The sequence below is a fragment of the Aedes aegypti genome, chromosome 2 (assembly GCF_002204515.2).
Source record: "Aedes aegypti strain LVP_AGWG chromosome 2, AaegL5.0 Primary Assembly, whole genome shotgun sequence".
Lineage (NCBI taxonomy): Eukaryota > Metazoa > Arthropoda > Insecta > Diptera > Culicidae > Aedes > Aedes aegypti.
Genome location: NC_035108.1, coordinates 451,530,940 through 451,555,170, shown reverse-complemented (window position 1 = coordinate 451,555,170; position 24,231 = coordinate 451,530,940). Strand labels below are relative to the sequence as shown.

Here is a 24,231-nt window from a genome sequence, read left to right as displayed (position 1 = left end):
AGCGGGAGTTTGAGGGTACTTACTTGAACGTGGCGATCGCTTCGGCAGGGTTGTCGCGACCTGACCGAGCCACCAAGAATTCGGCGAGTTTTCGCGCCAGGTAGGACTTGCCGGTTCCGCTGGGACCGCACAGAATCAACCGTCGATGTTCAGTCAACAGTGAGATGTACCGATGCACGATGTTCCGAAGGATTAAACTATCGAAAGCTAAGCTTCCCACGCCTTGCAGGCAGATGTACAACGTCTTGACGTTTCCGATGATGTACCCACAAGGTAGCAGCTCGGGGAATCCCATTTCTGGACCACGTTTTGCCTCTCCCAGGTGGTAGGATGTTATCGAATCCGTGTTGAGTCCGAGGTTGGTTCCGGAGTCGATCTTTCCCAGGTAGTCTTTGAACGTTTTCCTCACAATGTAGTCGAGATTCTGCCACGTGGTCTTCCCGGAGATGTAGGTATAGGCGATGATGTATTCATTTGGACTAGGATTGTTGCCTTCCGGTGCACCCGAGAACGATTTCCGACTCTTGTCACCGTTCTCAGCGGCTGACTTATCTTCCATGTCGTCCCCCATCTGGGACGAGTGGTAATAGTTATCACATTCGTTCATTTCTTCGGCGTATTTGGCGAAGGATTCTGGTTGCCCGAGGTAGACTGCGATTGCAATCTTCTTGCCATCTACCGGATCGGCAACGTCTTCGGCAGGGGTTGTTAGGATTTCAGTGACCATCGCCGCGCGTTCGATCGTTGGAGACAGTTCTGCAATAATTGCTGGGCTGAGGGGAGCTGGTGGTGGTTCTGGCGCCGGAGCAGGCGGAATATTGTCTTCTTCGGTTTCGTCGAGATTTTGTGGCAGTTCGAGTGGTGCTCGAGACATTCCGTTGTCTGCGGCCAGACTGTACCGCCGAGGTTCCCCGATGGAGCCACTGGGGCTTACCGGACCTAAGGATACTTCGCTTCCCGCCAAGGATCTCGTGGTGACCAACCGTTGCAGTCTTTCATTGTTTTGCTTGAGGTTCATCATCTCGTGGCGCATCTTCATCACGGTGTCCTTGAGGCATTCCAGCTGGGAGGCGGAATTGAGCGCTTCTAACCGTATGTCTGTTAGGACCATGTCCTTCTCGCGAAGCTGCTTCTTGAGGTCTTCCACCACTGGATTGCCGTTCAGCTCGACGGCGTCGATTGGTTTTGCTGGAATAGGAGACGGATTAGATTGATGATGATTTTGGATGTAGCCCTGTGCGCGCAATCATTTTCATTCTGCAGGATTTTTTGCACGAAACTCAGTTGAAATTCCTGATAAAATTTATATTATATAATTGCTAATGGAAGGAACACATGGATCCTGGAAGAATACTGGGAAAAAAATCTAGACACTAGTGAGTATGAAACTTTTGTTTTGCAGATATCTCAGGATCCGAATTGACATAAATAAACAGGAACACATGGACATGTTCATAGGAGAATCGTCTTAGGTATTTCAAGATGACATTCTTGGAAAACTCCCTTCACGAATTTCTGAAGGAATTTCTTGCGCAGTGCATTGCATATCGTAAAATGAATCGACGCACAGGTCTATTCTGGATGGAACTGAGTCTCTTACCATTTTCAACCAGCGTAACAGTTTTGTGCGGGCTTCCGTTCTTGGTGGGCGATGGCGGAGGCAGTTGTGCGTTTCCTGGTGGTCCAATTCCGGGTGGCCTATCGCCGTGTCCCGTCGTTGTCATTGTCGTCGTCGTCGTCGTCGACGTCAAAGGCTGCTGCTGGTGATTATTGTTACTGTTACTAGTTCCGTTAGTACCGTGATGATGATGATGGTGGTGATGGTGATGATGATGATTATTTCCGGACGCCGCCGGTGATCCTTGGTCCAGGTTCGAAGACTGACTTACGTGACGGTTGGTTTTCGATATCTTCGCGTTGCGAGAGAATGCTTTGGTGAAGGAACTCCGTAACTGAAAGGGAGACGATCATTAGAAATTGTAACTTAGAGGCGAAACTGAACCTTACCCATCCTTTCTTCTTCTTATTTTTGTCTTGAGCCGAACAGCCAGAACTAACCGAATTCAAAGAGCACATAGAGTCGGAACTATGATGTCTTTGCATTTCCCCACCGGATGGCATTGGTGGCGCCGTCGTCTGATCTGTATTCTGCGATGAGGTAGAAAAAAATGGAAAAAAAGAAACGATAATCAATAATTATTGGCTCGTTTCGAATGGCACTTTGCAATGCACTTACTCCATTTCCATTGACCTGTCCGTTAACTTGTACGCCCATACTCTGCATATGGGCGGTAGTTAGACCGGCCTGGATCGACTGCTTCCGCAGCAGCTCAATTGTCTGTCGCATGTCCAAAATTTCGCTATCCTAAAAACCCGGAAATTGAAGAATATGATAAGTCACAGCATTAATACGTTTGCGCGGTGTGTTTGAAATCGTTTTTTTTTTTATGAAAAAATGTACACAATTTTGACAGATACCACTCGGAAGATATAATATTCGGGTCGGGCACTTTCTACGTGAATTGGAAAATATTGCAACGAAGGAATAATATGTAATCGTGTTTTAAAACTTTTGGGTTTTATTGGATTAATAAATTCCCTAACAGTACATCATGATCAACTTGTAAGCCAACCAAGTGACAATCAGGTTCGCACTAAACATTCAAATCATGATATCAAAGCATCATTTAGAGGTTTGTAGGTTTGTAGTATTAACGAACAATATTAACAAACACAATTGTCACCAAGATGAAAATTATACACTCAAAACAATCCACACGTCAATGCTACGTGAAAACATACATAGTTTTTTTTTCATCGCACTTTTAACGTAGCACCTACGTTAGTCATAGGTGATACAGAATGAACAAATGAACTGATGAAATTCTCTCATTCTACCGAAGTTTCACGTAACATCTATTACGTAACATCCTGCGAATCTTCCACCAAACTGTTTCAATGGGTTCTCAATGGTTTTTCAATGAGTTTTACTGTAGTTTTTGAAGGAAATTACGTTTGATTTTCGTTTCCATCAGTTGAATATTTGAACTAAACCCTTCTATATTTTTTAAACTATTATTTATTAACATATATCAACATGTAAATCTTATGTTGAAAAGCACTTTCAATCTAATCCAAGTTTTATTTTTATCTCACCAATTAGTGCTATTTTCGGTAGTTTCTGTAGAATTTTCGAAGCATTTGTTGAAATTCATGTCTAAATTGCTCGAACTATTCCTAATAGAACCACTAAACGAATTTGTTGCTGAATTTATAATAATGTTTATGAAACTTATGGATTATTTTTATTTGGAATTCTTAGGAATTTTGAGAAATGTCTTCCATAGGTAGCAGAAAATTCTTCCTGTTTTTTTTGACAAAAATTTGTAAAAAATTCAGCTCATCATCATTTATAAAATTTCGTGAGAATTTCCATAAAACTTCATACAATCCATCAGAAAGGTTTACATAATATTATTTAGTAATTTCAACAGGAATGTCTTCTGTTATTATCAAATTTGAGAAATTATTCCAGATTTCCTTTTTTTTTTTTTCGTCACCAAAATAGTGGGTATTTTACTGAAAATAGTGACAAAGTGTATTTTTGTTGTAGTGAAATTCAACAATTTATCATTTTTTTGCATAAGTCGTAGCTTTTCAAATGATCTTTTTAAAGAATGAGCGTTTCCATGCCGCAGAGCAAACTAATGGAGAAGGTTGGTTTCTGACTCTACATTCTTCATAGTAAATGGCATTCTATCTCATTCATTCAGTCATTTCGAACCATCCCATTTCTCAACACGATTTAAAACCGCTAAACAAGCTAAAATTTGGGAAATATTTTCTTGGTGGTTGCTAGTGAATATTGCTCAGTGACTGTTACGATTTTGGATGGCTCTAAAATGAGGATCCCGTTAGGAGAAAACGACACAAATGCTTTATGTGGCATTTTGGAACATTTTACCCTATTCCATTGCCTTGTGTGTCAATGTGCCAAAACTGTGGAACAATGTTGAAATTCAAGTAATGAACACAAACCGTATGTTTTAGCTTGCTAGGAATTATAAAATTTCGATTAACTAAAAATCTTGTTGCCAAAGAAATAAACTTCTGACGACTTTTGAATTTGTTACATTTAGATTTTCAATTCTTCGCGTGTTTTCGTTTTTTAAATTATCGCTCTAGTGGTGTTGCGAATTTATCTCAACATATCTCACAGTTAACTCTAAATGCTTAACTATTAATGAACTGGTAGCAGGACCCTTTTTTAGAGACCTGTAGGTGAATTCCGGCGCGTATTTTCTTCGAAGAAAAGAAAATTTTCTTGCTGGTGAGTAATGGAAGAAAATTTCTTCTCTTCGAAGAAATTGTTCACCGGAATTCACCTACTGGTCTCTATTTTAACGGAAGTCTGTGAAAAGTCTCTATTTTTGATGGACGGTCCCTAAAGCCTTTTTTTAATCATAATGGTTTCGAAAGTCACTATTTTCCTTCTCGTTGCAGTGAATTATGATTCTAAAAACCTTACCAGGAATTTCCATAGTGATCTCTCCAAAAAATTCTAAAATGCTATTCCTGGATTTCCTTTGAAGATTTTTTCACCAATTCCAGTTTTCCACCGATTTGCTAGTAGTTATTTCAGCAGATTTTCCAAAGATTTTTCCAGGAGTTCTGCTGAGAAAATTTCCAAGGGTTTTTTTTTTTTTTTTTTTTTTTTTTATTTATTTATTTATTGGAGTAGGGAAAAGCCCCTAGGAGTGGCGTTCCTTTCGAAGCACTTCTCCTAGAGGCATAAAACCTTCTCTTCTTTTCATCAAAACATTACAATAAACATGCACTTCCAGTGAGAAATAATTCTCTTTGAAGGGAGTGCGGTAAATCTAATTCAATTAATTAACTTCCTAAATTAATAATTACTAATTTACACGGCTACAAATAATTTGAATTCAAAAAATAACAATTCGAGCAACGAGAAAAACACATGGCGAGGATTGATGATCAGCGGTGATATCTGCAGGAAAGGTCTTCTGGCGATTCTTCCTAACCGAGCAACCAGGCGCCGATGCTGACGCACCAGTGAAGTGTGGTTGGCGTTAAGCAGTGAAAAGCTGGAGAAGTAAGTGGCGAATCTTCCTGACCGAGCAACCAGGCGCTGTTGTTGACGGAGCACCGGAGTTCTTTTGGAGCAGCGTGGGGCGTCATGCTCAAGGAACGGGTCATCGCTTGTGTAAAGGTGCATGGCAAACTGATTGGCGTTGACGTGTGATGGAGCTGGAACCATTTGAAGACAATTTTAATGGGCGCAGTATCACTGGCTTCGGCCAGACATATACCAGTCATCATTACCTGGAAAAAGGAACTGGTGATTCTTCCTGGCCGAGCCACCAGGCGCAGATGTTGACGAAACAGCTGAGTACTGTTGAAGTAGCGTGGGGACAGCATGTTCAGGGTCATCGGTAGCGTAAAGATGCAGGACAAACTAGTTTCCGTTGTAGAGTGATGGAGCTGGAAAAGTAGCTGGCGATTCTTCCTGACCGAGAAACCAGGCGCAGGCGTTGACGGAACAGCAGAGTGTGGTTGGCGTTGCAAAGTGGAGGAGCTGGAACCATTTACGAGCAAATTTAACGAGCGTAGCATCACTGGCTTCGGCCAGACATATACCAGTCTTCATTACCTGGAAAAGTAACTGGCGATTCTTCCTGACCGAGAAACCAGGCGCAGGCATTGACGGAACAGCAGAGTGTGGTTGGCGTTGAAAAGTGGAGGAGCTGGAACCATTTACGAGCAAATTTAACGAGCGTAGCATCACTGGCTTCGGCCAGACATATACCAGTCTTCATTACCTGGAAAAGTAACTGGCGATTCTTCCTGACCGAGAAACCAGGCGCAGGCATTGACGGAACAGCAGAGTGTGGTTGGCGTTGAAAAGTGGAGGAGCTGGAACCATTTACGAGCAAATTTAACGAGCGTAGCATCACTGGCTTCGGCCAGACATATACCAGTCTTCATTACCTGGAAAAGTAACTGGCGATTCTTCCTGACCGAGAAACCAGGCGCAGGCGTTGACGGAACAGCAGAGTGTGGTTGGCGTTGCAAAGTGGAGGAGCTGGAACCATTTACGAGCAAATTTAACGAGCGTAGCATCACTGGCTTCGGCCAGACATATACCAGTCTTCATTACCTGGAAAAGTAACTGGCGATTCTTCCTGACCGAGAAACCAGGCGCAGGCATTGACGGAACAGCAGAGTGTGGTTGGCGTTGAAAAGTGGAGGAGCTGGAACCATTTACGAGCAAATTTAACGAGCGTAGCATCACTGGCTTCGGCCAGACATATACCAGTCTTCATTACCTGGAAAAGTAACTGGCGATTCTTCCTGACCGAGAAACCAGGCGCAGGCATTGACGGAACAGCAGAGTGTGGTTGGCGTTGAAAAGTGGAGGAGCTGGAACCATTTACGAGCAAATTTAACGAGCGTAGCATCACTGGCTTCGGCCAGACATATACCAGTCATCATTACCTGGAAAAGTAACTGGCGATTCTTCCTGACCGAGAAACCAGGCGCAGGCGTTGACGGAACAGCAGAGTGTGGTTGGCGTTGCAAAGTGGAGGAGCTGGAACCATTTACGAGCAAATTTAACGAGCGTAGCATCACTGACTTCGGCCAGACATATACCAGTCATCATTACCTGGAAAAAGGAACTGGTGATTCTTCCTGACCGAACCACCAGGCGCAGATGTTGACGGAGTAGCAGTGTGTGATTGCCGTTGAACAGGTTTATTCCAGAGTTTTCAAATAAGTTCAAATAAGTTATAGGTTTTTCCAAAACCCCTACAAGGTATCCTCGAGGGGTTTCTCCGCCGATCCAAAATTCTTTCAGGAATATTCCAGAGAATCTATTAAGGCGGCATCCACAAATTACGTAACGCTCTAGGGGGAGGGGGGGAGTAGGCTCAAGCGTTACGGCTCATACAAAAATTTAAAAAAATTCACACAAAAAGCGTAACGGCGGGGGGGGAGGGGGTCAAAAATTACCAATTTCAGCGTTACGTTATAAATGGACGCCGCCTAAGTACTGTTGTTTATTGAGAAATTCAAAAAAATTCGACCAGTGCTTCATCAATGAGTTCCTTCAGAAAATTTTCTAGAAATTTTGCCATCATCCCTTACACGAATTACTCCAGAAGCTCTTCGAAAAAATATGGGATTAAAAATTCTGACAGAAATGCTGTTCTGTCAAACACAAAACTCTAGGGTGGTGCATTCAATGCTTTTCATAACTTACGTTCATGTTATTTTTTGTTCAATATTTTCAATAAATGTCTCCAGAAAATCCTGCAGGGATGTTAGAAAAATTATCCAGAGATTTAATTGTTTTTTTTTTCAATTTTCTAACAAACTCGTCTAGACTTCCTCATAAGTAAGAAAATATATCCTAGCAAGTGTTGCATCTGAGATTAAATCAGTCAGTGGCAAAAGTTAGTAGCCTAATGCTATTTTTCATACAAAGTATAATAAATAATAATAATAATAAATATCATTGAGTCACCGCAGACGAAACTTCATTAAAACTTCAGCCAATTCGGACTACCAGAAGCTCGGATACAGAGCCCCAAACTTGAACATTTTGCATGGAAAATCAGAATATGATTACTAACTTTTGCAGAATTTTTTATATATTTTGCTGTCAGGGAAGAAATGCCCTTGGCAGTTCCCTGACAAAAATCCTGGGTAATTTCTTTGGGAATTGCTTTAAAGAATATCTCACAGAGTTTATGGTGGATTTCTGAAGAATAATATCTGATATAAAATTTCTTGCCTGCAATCTTTGAAAAAAAAAAATGGACGACAATTTCGAAGGAAATCCTTAGAAATCACTGGAGAAAATAGTTCTTGAAAATATCCCAAACGAAAATGTTGAATGAACTCCTAGCAAAATCGATTGAAGAATCTCTTGATGAACTTCAGGATTTTCTTGAGAAATTTATGAAAGAAACTTTGGAGGAATTCCTGAAAAAAAAATCATGGTGGAGTCTCTGTAAGTGATTCTTGGGAAAAACACTAGGTTGAATTCTGGAAGGCTAATTCAATTGAGGGATTTCTTTAAAAGGTCGGATAAAAAATAATTCTTTAGATAAATACCTGCATCACCTGATTAAATTCCTGGAAAATATCTTGAAAAAACTCATTCCTTGAAAAAAAAAATGTTGAGCATGAGCATGAGCATACACCATTCCTTAAAAAAAAATAATGTTCATGGAAAACTATTCGTCCTGATTCTGAGAAATTCTTATCGAAACTTTTAAACTGTTTCCTGTTTGCATCATTTTTGTTTTTTGATTCTGTATGGACTGTTTAGTTTTCTAAGTTTTATTTTGTTCCTGTACTTTTTATGGCACTTTTTGAATAATGTTTTCAAGCATAAGGCCCCTTAAGTTCCTATTAAACCTTCATCCAGCCAACATACTTTTCACATGCTGAAAAATACACTAAAATGTGCATAACTTTTTTTTTATTTCTCGATGGATTTTGTTGAAAGTTTTCTTGTATCTCTTAAATTGACCGATTTAGAGGTATTTTCCTACGGTGACATAAGGTGGTCCGAACAAAACTGGTTTTCTGGCTCTAGTATTCAATTCAAATTTCTCATCAAAGTAGTCTATGAAACACTTTTAGAGCTTTAAAAAATGCGTAATTTGGTGAGTGAAGAAACTCGCTATCTCCTTCCGTTTGGGAGTTATTGTTGGTTTTCTCTCAAAAACATGCCTACTTTGATTGTGAATATCTCTGATTGGGGCAAACATAAAAAATATCTTTTGACGGCATTCAAAAGACTAAAAACAATTGTATATTATATCAAAAATTACAGATGTGTTATTTTTGTAACTCTAATAATATGTCTGGAAAAACAAATATTTTTTATTACCAAAACCTTAATAACTTTTGAACTAAAATAGATATCAACAATCTTTTTGCATGAAAATTTGCGTTTTGTTAAGTTCTAAAAGTCGTTAATAGACGACTTTGACGAAAATTAATATTAAAAAAACTAGAGTTGAAAAACTTAATTTTGTTGGACCACCCTGATGTGTAACGAAAAAATGCTCTAGATTGGTCAAATTTTGAACTACAGAAAAACTTCTTTTGGCAAAGTTGATCAAAATTTCAAGTTCTACCGCTTTGCTTAAAAGTATATACTAGTATTTTTGTAAATAAAAAAGTTGATTCTATGATTTGTGTGATATTGTGGACCACCCTAGTTTTAAATGACACTTATGAAAGCTTACATTTTTAGAAACATTTTTGTAGAAGACCATTTTTGTCTAAAATTTTATTTACATGCTCAAAATGCAAAAAAATCAAAAAATACATACACTGAAAATCTTCAAAATAGTTTTAGAGCCCTATCTTTCTTATTTCAGATTTTTCGTCAAAGTGGTCTATAAACGACTTTAGGAACTTAATAAAAAAGCAAATTTTCATGCAAAAAGATTGTTGATATCTATTTTAGTTCAAAAGTTATTAAAGTTTTTGTGATAAAAAATATGTGTTTTTCAAGACATTTTATTAAAGTTACAAAAATAGCACATCTGTAAGTTTTTCATATAATATACAAATTTATTTCGTCTTTTGAATGCCGTCAAAAAATATTTATTATGTTTGCCCCAATCAGAAATATTCTCAATCAAAGTAGGCATGTTTTTGAGAGAATACCAACAATAACTCCCAAACGGAAGGAGATAGCGAGTTTCTTCACGCACCAAATTACGCATTTTTCAAAGCTCTAAAAGTGTTTCATAGACTACTTTGATGAGAAATTTGAATTGAAAACTCTAAAGCCAGAAAACCAGTTTTGTTCGGACCACCCTATGCCAGCGTAGGAAAAAAGCTGTAAATCGGTCAATTTAAGAGATAAAAAAAAAACTTTTTTTGGCAAAGTTGCTTGAAATTGAATGGTCTACAACTTTGCTAAAGCATGTATAATATAATTTCTACAAATGAGAAAGTTAGTTATACAATTTCTATGAAAATGTGGTCCACCCTAATTTTCAATAACACCAAACGAAGGACCTAACTAATACAAACAACTTTGTAGAAGACCGTTTTTGTCTAATGTTTCATTTTAAAGCTCAAAATACATCTTTCCGCGTAAAACTGATTCCTGGACCACTGTGCAATGGTGTTCGGCCATTTGGCCGAATGCCGCTTGGCCGAATTACGAACTAAAAAATAATAAAATTGCTACAATGCTGATGTGAAGGATTCATAAGTGCGGCCCAATAAACTGAGGAGCTTATTAATTTGATGATTTTTGTTATGTGACGGGACGTCATGTTTGACTATAAGTGCTCCAAGAGAATGATAAAATTGATCCGTTAAATCAGGACGAAGTTGTGAGCTTCACACATCGCATCAAGATTCTAAGCTTAAGCTTTTGACTTTTCCAGAATAAAAATAAAATTTCACAAAAAAATGTTTTTTACATGAAAAAATCAAAAACTTCCACTCTTTCGTGTTTTGAAGGCCTTGGAACAAAAGGTGCTATTGCTGTTCTCATTTTTTCTTTAAAGTTCAGAAAATTCCATGTTCACTGTCAAATTTTCAGCGATGTATGTTTTTTAGTTTCTGAGATATATATTTTTGAAAATAAAAAATCAGTATTTTTTATCGGCGCACACTGTAGGTCTCAGCGCATTAGATTTTTTATCTAAAAAAAAAATCATAACTTTCGAACAGCTCGATCGATTTTCAATCTCGATCAATCAATCTCAAGAAAAAGTTTTATTACGTGAAAAAATATAAAATTTTTCTAAAAACCCAAAAATTTTTATATTATTTCATGTAAAAATTGTTTTTTTCCGAGTTTAATATTTTTCTGAAAAGTTGAAATCTTAAGCTTTCATTCCATAAAAACGATTGGAAATCGGTTGAGCTGTTCGAAAGTTATGATTTTTTTAAAATAAAAAATCTAATGCGCTGAGACCTACAGTGTGTGCCGATGAAAAATACTGATTTTTTATTAAAAAAAAAATACATTGGCTTTCATTTTGTCCATCAAGTTACGATTTAAAAAAATAAAAATTTAGCAAAGTCGCGATTTTTCTGGTCACCTTATTTCGGAAATGGTCACCCTAATCAAAAAATCCAAAAACACGTGTATCCTTATTTCGGATAAGGAAAAAAGAAAAAGAATCTTGAATCTAAGAAAAATTGTCATGGATTTGAATAGAAATCGAATGGGTCAAATCAAACTTTATTTCCATCTCCGGAATCCTGGGATACGGGAAATTCCGGGATTTTTTCGTCAATGGTTGTCTCGAGATGACAATTAGTGTATTGTTTGGAAAAATCTTCTTGTTCTTGGCATTAACGTCCCCAATTCCCCACGTTCCCCACAGAGCCGGCTTCTCAGCTTAGTGTTCCACAGTTATTAACTGAGAGCTTTCTTTGCCGAAGTTGTCATTTTCGCATTCGTATATCGTGTGGCAAGTACGATTATACTGTATGCCCAGGGAAGTAAAGGAAATGTCCATTACGAAAAGATCCTGGACCGAACGGGAATCGAACCCAGACACCTTCAGCATGGCTTTGCTTTGTAGCCGCGGACTCTAACCACTCGGCTAAGGATGGCCCCAATATATAATATATCATTCCAAATAGTGCCCAAAAGCTTAAAATCTCGATCACGTTCGATTCTCCGGTTGAAATATTTTCAAATTCACAAACAAAATGTTTGAATACTATATCTATCGAGTAGTAGGTGCCATATATGTGGCTATTTTTCCATTAATAACGATTTCAAACACATCATGGTTCGAGTTTTAAATAAGTACGAATCGTTACCTTCTTCTCCGTCGTGGCTGTCAACGTCTGCAACCGCTGGGTCATGTTGGCCAGACTTTGTTCGAATGCCGCCACAACGTGTGCCTGTAAGAAAGTAAAAAAGAAGAAAATCCTCAATTAGTCATTGTGGTATGGGACCTTATCCGGAATTTATGACAAACTAATGGGATAAACACGCTTGTGCAATCAAGACATTCAGTTCCAGTACTCGTACGAGTCGATGGTTAGCTTGATTTGTTTGAACCTCATCGGGAAAAAATTAAAGCCCAAGAAGTGATTAGCCACGAGGTCGCTCTTTGTGGCTTTCTTCCGATCAATTAGTTGAGGGGTTATCAACCGGTGGTCTGCGGGGCCGTGGTGACTTTTCAAGGGGTCCGAGAAGCCTGTTATCTGTAATATGTGTCGTTTTTAATTGATAGAAATTGTGAGGAATATATTACCAGTGATGTTGTTCTTACATGTTGTATATTCATAGAATATCCAGTTTGAGCGTTAATATAAAACTGAGGTTGTTCCTAGTGGTGTCCATTCAGGATATTTTCGTTTCGTTCGGTCCGTTCAGGATCTTTTCGTGATGGAAATTTCCTTGACTTTCCTAGCCATAGAGTATCATCGTACTTGCAACACGATATACGAATGCGAAAATGGCAACTTTGGCAAAGAAAGCTCTCAGTTTGTAGCTGTGTAAGAGCTCATTGAACACTAATGTGAGAAGCAGGCTCTGTCCCAGTGAGGACGTAATCTCAAAAGAATGAAGAAGCTCATTAGCAAGTCTTTCGAAATTTTTATAGCAGCTTTCAGAGATGATGCTCAGTGGATGTGTGAAGAACTTCAAAGGGGTTCGCATCTTAAAAAAGTTGGGAACCACTGAATTAGTTGGACGTCGCTTTGTTGCATTGCTTACTTTTTCCAATATCAAGATTTACGTCCTCGTCATTATTGATTAGAGAAAGATTTATATCCGCACGAGAGTCTGTTTTCAACACGGGTTCCATTGGTCATTGTCTCGTTCAGGAGGGGGACTTGACACTTTTCTTCTATGCAGGGGCACTTATGTTGCAAAACCGAAAGCGCTTTCACTGCTCAGGTCTAGTCTCCGGTCTCCTCTCCGCCGAGCTTGTGACCGACCGACGACGGAATTGACAGTAATGGGGACATTCGTCTTGTGAAGAACGCGATGGCGCTTTACAATGTGCGATTTGACGAGAGGATAGTTGTCTGTCGTCAAAGTTTCCCGGTCGTCCGACGACCAAAGATATGATGATTTATGGGATTGGACTTTATGGCTATTGTCGGTACTTTTAGCAATATGTGGAACAATTGTTTGTTACACATGACATCCAAAAGATAGATTGTGTCGTGTCTTTTGAAGGGAATAACCGGTTGTAGATATCTTGAGCTTAGAAGTAGATTCTGTATTTGAAGAAAACTGCTACTACAGAAGGTTTTCCAACAATTGCTAGAAAATTTTACGTGGTGCAAAACTTTATGATTATACTTATGTTCTTGAAGAGCTTCGTCTAAGCTATCTTAGAAATTGTTTACAGAATTCTATAGAAACATCTTGATTGCACAAGAGTTTGTATCCTTCGACAGATACGTGTTTTTCGACCTCAACTGTAAGGCCGTCTTCAGTGTCGTGTACTTGACTCGACTTAATTGATTATCTAGAATCCTAAGCTATGCAGAAACATCTTGATTGATCTATCAGTAATTAGTTAAACATGAAAATATTCAACACCCTTGGGATCAATGCCAACAATAAAATCAAAAACGTTTCCCTGATGAAGAAATTTAGTGCATTCACTTTTTCACACATCCAGGGTTACTGGAACTGAAACACATGTACATTAAATATAATACTAATAAACAATTACCCTAACCTGCAAATAGCTCTGGTATCGAAAATTCCATTTCATCACATCGCATTTCATGTTCAAGATAAAAAAGACCCATGTTAGCAAAATGTCGACTTACATCACCCACTTCATCCAACTCTGGCTAAAATACATGATAATTTCCAATCAATTAATAAAAGCGCCGTTAACCTTATTGATCTTACATTGCATACCAACCAGTAACGATCCGAGCAAATCGATGCAATCAAGCGATACGGCTACACACTAATTGCCATGTGAGAGTAGAGTAGTCATGGTAACCCAGCTATCATCATCATCATCATGGTTGTCAGCACTAGCAACCAACCATAGTAGGCTTACTGATTTGTGTGCCAGTATGCGAGCAATGCTGAACACGGTCTAATTTAGAGTGATTAAAATTCTGCAAATGTCTATCGAAACACTTTCGTTGAGAATGGCATGTCTGTATTGATATAGGCATTTTCGTGACCGACCTCCATTTGAGCGGTCATAAATTGACAGTGTGCAGTGGCTTCCTGATGAAGGCTAATTTGGATCGTGACTGTGTTTTCCAACTGCCATTCGGTTACGAGATATAGGTGAACCCATTTTTGGGCGTCATTTTTTGACCTAACGGAATATTTTTCACAACCGTTGCGTTATTGCCATAAAAGAAGTCACATGTCACGCTTAAGGTTGCGAAAACTTACTTTCAGACATATAGCTTATGGTATGACATATGCTAAGCCTCGTTATTTCTAAAACAAAGCAGGCTCAATGCCACAGCTTGAGTAATCATCGATTTCACGCAATTAGAGATATTCGTCACAGTCGCTCCATCATCATCATTATCCTTCTTGAGCTGGGAAAAGATCATCATCTACAGTTGTGTTCAGAATAATAGAAGCGAGAGGCGATTTTCATACAACATTTTAAACTTTCACCTACTTTAAATTTGTTTTATTAGCAATGAGTATCAAATTTTGACAGAAAACTTCCAGGTTAGCTCAATTTCATTACCAAAATTTGATTTTTTTTTTTCGAAATTCTGCGTTCTTAACTCATCGTTTAGACAGATACAAATTCATAATCGAGCTTTTTTTCCATGCTGTTGTTGAACAAGTATTTTTTATATAATAACTACTCTTACTTTGAGCTTCTTAATGCTTAACTTTTAAAAAGAAACTTCTAAATATTTCAAATTTTCAGGCAATGAAATAAAGCACATTTTTATTATTCTGTAAAAAATGAAAGTCGATTGCTTAAAGAAAAACAAAGTCAGACCATATCTAAGTTGATAATTTTGCATAATGGTCGGCTATTATTACTATTATTCTGAACACAACTGTAGGTACATGACTAGTTAAGATGCAGTCAAATATCACTCATTCACGGTCGTGTGCGAGCGGTTAGTTATCGATTGCGTCCCAATCGGTTGCAGCATTTCGATCATCTTAATTTATTCAAATTCTATTTATAGTCGCCATCGCGCGAGTAATTGAAGAAACTTGTCGTTCGGCCCTGCAAACATTCCAACATACGCCCTTTAGTTATAGTCGAGTTGATACCTAGTGAACCTACGGGGTAGCATTTCGGCATCAATATTGGATTACTACCGACCAGATCCATGTGTGGACCGGGAAATTTACTATCTGCCACCGCGGTTGTCAACTTGAAGAATTTATCAATTTGTATTATGTGAAATTCCTGACTTTGGCGGCCGAGACTGGGACCGAAATGTCAGGGCGAAACAATAAGTCAGAACGCGTTGAGAATTGGGTGGCGTCAATGTCGTCGGAGATCGTGTGTTGTGCTAGGGTGCACTGAAGGCGATGAATCTAGAAATACAATGAGGAAGGTTGATGAAATATGTTACATACGGGACTGGTAGTGACTGAATGTCTAAACATAGGAACTGTAGAGATCACAAAAAATAAACAAAACATAAATTATGACATTATAACTTATTATAATAATTATCAATATAGTTATCAATGTTATAATAGTAGTTTACGCAACAAGGTACAGAATGATTATTGTTACAGCAGGAGTCGTACAATTATCCAACGAGGCTTGCTGAGTTGGATAATTACGATGAGTGCTATAATCATTGAGTTCTGCAACGAGTTGCGTACAACTTTTTTTTTTAAATTTCGTTGAAGACCAATTGATGGTGTCAGAAATCATATTGAGATGTGTCCAACATTATTTTACAATTTATGAAAGTTGTTGTGTAATTATTCATTACGCAACTCAAAACAGTAGCCTAATAAAAATACGTTGCGTAACAGTCATTACACAACTTATTCCAGTTATGTAATGACCATTACCACACTGCGTAATTTAGTGCAGGAAAGTAGGCCGTTTGATGACAGATTGGCGTGATAAAAAACAGCCTATTAAGATGAAAAATTGCAAAAAAAAAGTGTAATAATTATCAATATTTCACATTCAACAATTCTCACCCGATATACCCACATACAGCACTTGTTGCCTCGAACAGATGAATGACAAAACCTCACCTCTAGGAATGTTTTATGCGGGGGAGCAACAAGTACCTTTGCGTATCGGAGTGCACAAGTTGTTCATTGTCACCTGATATTAATAGACTTGCTCTACGACGACGACTACGACAACCAACCGACCGAGTCGAAAAATGCAAAACTTGAATTACAGTCAGCTCTCCCTCTCTCGATATTTCGAACTCGAACTCGAAGGTCCCTTCAATATCAAGTTATGGAGAGTTGACTGTAGCCCTCTGAGAGAAGTACCCACACAATACCACCCGTAGAGCAAGCTCATTGAACCGGAAAGTCATCTGGGCGAAGGTAGGCCCATAATACGATTTCAATAAGCTCAGCACACTCCCTAAAGTAATCGAGATGTGAAGTGGAGAGGTATCTGTGTGAAAAAGTTTCACCCCCGATGTAATATTATTAGAAACGACATTCTTGTGGTCGGTCTCGCACCTTTGCCCTTATGGGAGAGATCATTGGGACAACGAGACGATGTAAAATAATTTGAATTATCGAAGAAAATCTATCGAAAGTAGCTCTCAGTGATTTTAGAACCTTAATCTAAGAAAAAAGCGCAACATTTTTTTATGTCCCAAGCACCAAAATACTACTTTATTGTTGAAAATTATTGATTTGTTTATTTTAGTCAAATTGCATGCAACAAGAAGAAGAATGATGATTTTTACAGCACTAGTCGTACGTTTATCCAACAAAGCTTTCTGCGTTGGATAATTATGACGAGTGTTGCAAAAATCGAGTTCTGCAGAGTTGCGTACAAAATTTTATGAAATTCCGTAACAGGCCACTTGAGGGTATACGAAATCATATCGAGATCCCTTCAGCATTATTGTGCATCGTCAGAAAATGTGTGTGTAATGGTTCAATTACGGAACTCAGACCATTCGCGTAATGAAAAAAATGTTGTGCTTCCAGTTGCGTAATGACTATAACGACACCTCATGATTCAGTAAAGTGAAGTAAGCAGTTTCATGGAAAATTGGCGTGATGACAAAAAGCCTACTTGATCTTAAAGATACGCAAAAATGGTATTTATGTTTTCCTGTTTTTCTTATTGCCTTTTTATTACTCTTCCAGCATTGACTTCATTTTGCATAAAGCATGTATAATTCCATTCAAAATTCAGTTTCTCAATTCAATTCATATTTGTCGCCTTAATGTCTACCGAAATTCTCCGCAAGGTTGGATTAATTGAAGGATTATGTGCTTACTTATCTTCTACCTCTATGCTACCACAGAAAGTGAGGCTGAGAGTCATCAAGCACATAAGCCAGTATCAGCGCGCTGTTATCAGCCCACACGTTCTACTGCAACGAAACTGAAGCGTGTGCCAATCACACTTTCGGTTTCAAGGAATTGGGGGTTACGAAAACTGCCTACGACTACGCAACGCTCTAATCCCGAAACAAAGCGCGGCAATCCGTGAGTTTCTGACCGCGGACCGCCTTTTAAGTAACAATGACAACCACAATAGAGTAGCGCGGTTTCCATGGAAGCGACAAAAGCTTTTGTTGTGTAAATAAATATCGGTTACTGCGTCTTCTCACTTCAAAAGCATCGAAAGAAAATCACCTCCCCTCTGGATGTGAATTTACGAAAGGTGTGACGGGTGCGAAATGGAATTGTCTGTTATATTAGTGACGATGAGATTTATTCATGCAGCTGACACCTAGTGGGTGGTCAGAGTTTCGACTTAACTTAGTTTGATCCTAAGACGAGACTCGTGAAGACGGTCTTCTTTTTCTGTGATTGCTGAGTTTTTTTCTTATTCCACTTTGTGTTCATACCAATTATGCGCATGCTGTTCAAACCCTCACATGAACCTCTCAGCAAAAAATGGTTGAGTTTGCATCACATCGAATCATAAATAGCGGTTTGAGTGAAATTTCATGCCAGCAAACGTAGCAGACATTAGAAATAATTATTCTTCTGCTTAGATTTATCAACAATTTTGGAAAAGAAACTGCTCCACCGACTGAGGTTTTTAATAACAGTTTACTTTGAACACAATACTTTTCACTTTTTCAGCCATAAGAACGGTGGGCTGCATTTGACGTTTCGTGAGAGGGGAATCTGGGCTGCATATGACGTTGATATTTTTCCTCTTCGCGAGTCTTTCTCAGGGTTGATCCGGACAAAGAGGTTGTTTATACTTTTCGGGAATTTATGCTGTATCCGTATTCAAGAGATTGCTATGCGCTTGGATTGAACGTTCCCATCTTGGCTCGTAAACTGCGGCATGTCGGTGTGAGCTTGGCAACTATCCAGGAAATACGCTGGCCTAAAACAGGAGAACGTGATTTCTGAGCGGTAAATCCCATTATTCGGTGGAAACTGGTGAGTGACCAATTCTACGTGTTATACATGAAGGCCAAGTTCTTCAACTACCGGCTGATCAGCACATATGTGTAAACGAACGATGAATCCGATGACCTGATTGATGAGTTCTATGAGAGCCTAGGTAATGCCCCTCCCCGAAGAAATACCGTAAGGTGGTTCCGAGGACATAAAGATCTGAGGGTTATGTCGATGCACTGTACGCCACTTGAGCATGTGGTTCGATAGGTATTTAAACCAATGTAATTTGAATCATTTTCATCGTACAGTGCATTGACACCTGAAATGTATCACCCGTTACGCTTGATCACGTGTGAGGCATGATTGTTGACAACCATTGCGGAACAGCAATCACAGCAGGCATAAAATTCGCGACACTTGTCTCTTGTGACGGTAAATTGCCTGCTGCGATGCGTTGAAATTTGAAACACGATCGCCAAGATGAAACCGATCCCATACGTGCAACAACATTTTTGTTGGCACTGTTGTGGCGGCAAGCCTTTTGCAAATCCGTTCCAGCCGTCATAATCACTGCATCTCCGAATAAAACGACAGATAATGATACCCGCAAGTCTGACTTACTACCTTACAACGGCCACTTGTTTGTCGTTGTTTGAAATACGAGAATGAAAGCCAATCGAGGCGAGAAGAGGGAGAAATTGAACAGCGGTTTCTGCTTGGTTAGATTGTTGAAATTTTGCCGGCGAAAATTGACAGGTTTAGTAAACTGTCTTTTCCACACGACCCAGCCAGAAAAACCGTGACACGACATTCGCTCGAAGGAGGCGGAAAACACGGCAAACAACTTATCGCTCACGCAATCTGACACAAGCTGCGGACTTTTCACATCGCGCGGATCGTTTGATGTGAGCCGGCTTCAGTCTTCAAGCTGCGATGATGTAAAATGGTTTGAAGGAGCTGTTGAAATAAAGTGTGTTTACAGAGATTTGCGAGTGATTAGCAAATTAAGAATTGCGAACTGCAAACACTTGATACGGATTGACTTCGCTGAGATAATCCAGGACCTACTTTTTCTCGTTGACAATCCAAACTCGGTTTCACGCATTCCGCTGAAACTGATTTGAAGATTGAACGCCATAAATCATATGCTAATTCAGCGAGCAAACATTACTGTTTGACAAACAACCTACAGCTCCATTTTCACGAAGATTGTGTGCCACGAGCGTAGGAGATGGACACAAGTAACACGTTAGCATTAATTTCGATGACTTTGGAAGCGTTCTGTTGACGAAGTAAAGGCACTCCCATGGCAACGATGATCACCATCACTGGACCAGTTTCCGATCCGTATTTGTCGTGCTCAACACCCGGACCCAAATCTAGTTCTCCTTGAACGGCTGAATTGTTGGACGACGACTGTCATCCACCCTCGCGTGCCACTCAATTCAGAACTATTCTGGTTGGTATGCCTTCTGTCAGAGAAGCATAAAATTCTCGCACTCACTTGAAACAAATGGCCGCATTAGTAATTAAATAAATGGCTTAGACAACGACTGGAATCAGATCGTAAATCATAACAACCAACGGTCTGCTGATAATGGTCCGGTACAAAGCGTCCAATCTCGCACGCAGTATAATTAATAAGCCTCACAAAGGCCTGCTGCGCGTCAAAGTGCTTTCGATTCGATGTTTGCCTCCACGTGCATCAAGTATTAGAGTAGTGGTCAGTCGCAGTAGCCACTAATAACAAACCGTGGGTACATAGTTCAGTGGACTGAGAGATAGAGGGATGCAAGCGAAACTTGTGTAGGCCCATTCGGCACAGGTTTCCAGACAGTGTGAACATACATTTTTCAAATATTTTCACGCAACATTGCAGATGAGCTGCTTGCCCACGGATAAAACTATTATATTTGCAAACAAACGAGGGGGATTTCTTTTTCGTTACCGCTTTTTTTTTTCTTCCAATGCTAAATGGACCCCGACTAATGGATGTTTGTTTGGCGGAATGGATTTTTTCGCGCGTTTGACATTTGTCACCCTGCCAAACGTTAAGCAGATCAGCTGTGTTGCGTGGGTTTGATGGGTGAAACGGAGGGATTTGTTGTACATGAGGGAACTATCGAGTTATGGAGGTAGCAAGTTTTAAGATGAATCGAAGCCAAACCTAAAATCAAGAGCACAGATTTGAAGAACCAAACAGCCGTTTGAGCTGAAAACCTAATCGATTGGCCACTTAGTCGCGGTGACCAATCGATTAGGTTTTCAGCTCGAATGGTTTTTTGATTCTCCAGATTTGTGCTCCTGAAAATTTCAAGTTTGGCTTCGATTCATCTTCACCTTAAACACACAAAACCACACTAAAAATATTCAACAAGCTCGATCATTTACATGGCAAAACACATTACTGTGGCAAGTTAAGCAAATAAATGACCCTACAAGGTACTTCCATACAATTTAGCCAAAATTGACAAATTAGGCACTTTAAACAACCAATTAAAATTTGATGTGCGGTTTGCTCTTAAAAACAGCATTGGATTCAGGAATGTTAAATAAATGGAATAGCAGTGTTTTGGTGTTTGATACAAAAAAAAAAATGCGCAGTAAAATACGAAGCTAAACAAACTTTCGATAAACAATTGAAACAAAGTTTCACGAGGACAAAAACTTACTACTATTTTTTGACATCGTAATCCATACTGCATTCGTTTCATCCACAGTGTACTTTGGTGTTTTAGGGATCTCTAAATATCCTAATGGCATCAAAAATTGAGGCCCTCATTACTCTAAAACGCTTATACAGGGCTGGTATTGGGTTACTTTATAGTGACTTGGTCGCTTTTTTGACCTGGTTACTAAAAATTCATTATTGGCATCAAAAAGTCACTGTTTTCAGGAAAATGGTCACTATAGAAACTATTTTTGTGATCTGATGATAATGAAATATAAGGCTGGTTCAATTTTTCAAACTCAAACAGTGAAAAACAGATATTTGTTATTATAAAGACAATTTTAGTGAAATTTGGAATTCAAAGTGTCAAGAAAAATAGGGATTCCTTGCTTACTTATTGGAAGAATGAAGAAGAATATTTTCGTAGACATTAAAAAAAAATCTGGGATAACTTTTGGAGGATAACTTAGGAAGCAATTATGGGCTAAATTTTGAATTTGAATACATTTTGGCGACAACCAGGACCAGCTGAATACGTTACTACCGCAATAGAAGGAATCTTGGACATGCAAAAAATAAGGAACTTATCAGAAACTCATCCAGGACTTCATAGGCGAGTACTAATTTTGCTAAAACTCATTTCAGAATTTACATTAGAAATTCCAACAAATGAGCTATAGATTTTTAGAACTTTAATCAACTATACTAAGGTTTCTCTACCGTTGAATCTACCAGTTCTTGAATTTCAACAAAAAATATGCATCTAATGAATAAGATTTTCTAAAAAGACGATTCGATTTGCTTACTGCTTCCATTTTAATTTAAGTATGTAAATGTAAAAAAGAGGTGTGCTCTGGTGTTACTGTTTATGTGCAAAACAAAGGTTTAGTTTTACAGGAATTTTGCCACAAATTCAGCCTGAGTTTCTATTTATTGCTTGTTTTTGAATGTTGGATATTATTTTCTGAAATTCATTCACGATCAGTTGATCACTCACAGCGATTTTGTTCAACAAGATCTGATGGGATGTCATTTTTGTCATCCAGGTATTTTTTAAACCAGTATTAGTTGGATGATTATCGAATTATGTAAAGGAAATTTTGACAAAATCATATAAACATTTGAAACATAATTTTTCAGAAGTTAAAAAATGATGTTTTAGATTCCGGGGTGAAGTTGATCATTTACTATGATAGGTTTCCAAAACTTAAGAGATATGCTTTTCACTGAATATGGGATCACTGAATCTGAGACAAGTCTCAAAAATTTTACAACTTGTTGGTAAATCGGTATATTTTAGAATTTAATTTTGTGATTTACAGAATAAACCACATTAAACGCAGTTTCCATTGAAATTGGCACCCTATTCACGAAAAAAGCAATTTTTTCACTGGAAATGATTTTTGTTCTCAACACACATTTGAAACTGGGTTAAGAAAACATACCTGAAATGAATGGGAGAGTTTATTTAAGTGGTGTCTTCATATGGTCTTAGAAATAGATTGTTTGGAGAAGAACCCTTCAACGGTTCATAAAGCATTTCCTTAAAAACCAGTTTTTCCTTGGTGTAATTATTTTCAATGTCAAACCAAATTAAGGAAAATGAAGAACAGGTACTAGACAATGCAACAACACAGTAATCATTGATCAGCGTTGATTTTTTTTAGCCCAATTTCACACCCTCGATGGACTGAAAATTGGTAAATTTTCATAGATTTAAAGATCAGTGAAAAATTTATAATTTCACGCTGAAGAGAGCAGTAATAAAAAAGACACGTTTTTTAATAATGAGGATGAATAATGCAAAACTAAAAATAGCTTGTTCTGAATGCCAGCTATTTTTTCTATGTACTGTTTAGTTTCCCTACTCGCACTGCTTGTTTACAAAGACATGAAGTGTTTTTAAATAAGACACTACACGTTAATGCTTCCAGTGGGCTATTTGCCCTTTGAAGGAAGCACCACACTAGACAACGGACTAGCATGCAACGCCCAGTGGCACAGTCGGAAAACATTCCTCTCGAAAAGTTTTTCGGTCTGAAGCGGGAATTGAACCCACACTCCTTAGCACGATGCGGCTAAGTGCCTTGGTGACACTAACCGCACGGCTACGAAGCCCACATTAGCACTGTCAAAGAAAACAATTGATCTTGTACGTTGTAACATAATGAGAACAAGTTTATTGTTGCAGTATGTTTGGTTTTCTGAATTTATAAGCTAATAATAACATTTAAGGTTATTGGGTAAAATACAAGTTACAGAATGTTACTTTTACAAATCTTCGTAATCTAAAACAACGGAATGAAACAAATCTTTATTAAACTTCTCAAACAATATGTCCGCCAGATTATAGTCGGAGAGCTGCAGTCTTCTATCAGTGCGGATCACGCTCAGGGCTCTTAATGAACGCTCAACAGATACCTGAGTACATGGGGCTGCTAGAACCATTTGGGATAATTCATGTAATTCTGGTTCAGCTGATCTCACCATTACCCAATATGAAAGTACATTGGTATCAGTAGAAACTTGAGGTTGTGTCCCAAACGATTCTAGCTTTTGTTTAAACGTTTTTTTTTTGGATAAGTCGACCGCTGATTCCTTCGTACGTAGCATTTGTTCAATTTTTGATATCGATGTTTTATCGGACGAAATTTCCTTACTCTGGTCATTTGACTTATTTGAAAATCGGTGTTCGATCTTTTCACATACGTCGAGTAAGTGTGTCTTAAAAAATAAGAATATACTTTAATAAATTTAAAATTTAAAAGTTGGAGTCGATTTCATTGTCACTTTCATAATTTTCTTGGGTCGCGATTCAGAGTCTTTTAAGCTATCTTCTTCAGGATCAAGCCCTAGCTCTAGAAACCTTTTCGGATGCATATTTTTCAAGTGGCGGTTCAAATTACTTTTTATCGTGGACGTTTTTGGCATAGCTTGCATTTCGCCGGAGGGGTTTCAATATTTGTGAATTGACTTGCTATAATAGCAGTAGATTCCTTGGCAGGTAGTTTTCGTTTCGATGATG

General features: G+C 38.5%; 1 protein-coding gene across 5 annotated transcripts in view; it reads right to left on the bottom strand.

Moving 5' to 3' along the window:
• The window catches only part of LOC5564933 (protein sickie), a 653,305-nt gene that overhangs the window by 11,909 nt on the left and 617,165 nt on the right, over positions 1–24,231 (bottom strand). For all 5 annotated transcript variants that reach the window (XM_021848047.1, XM_021848048.1, XM_021848049.1 and 2 more), the window contains 5 exons: positions 11,845–11,928; positions 2,237–2,365; positions 2,008–2,148; positions 1,601–1,952; positions 24–1,188 (listed from right to left, as the gene is read on the bottom strand). In XM_021848047.1, the coding sequence (XP_021703739.1) occupies positions 24–1,188; positions 1,601–1,952; positions 2,008–2,148; positions 2,237–2,365; positions 11,845–11,928 (1,871 nt within the window). The remainder of the gene's footprint in view (positions 1–23; positions 1,189–1,600; positions 1,953–2,007; positions 2,149–2,236; positions 2,366–11,844; positions 11,929–24,231) is intronic.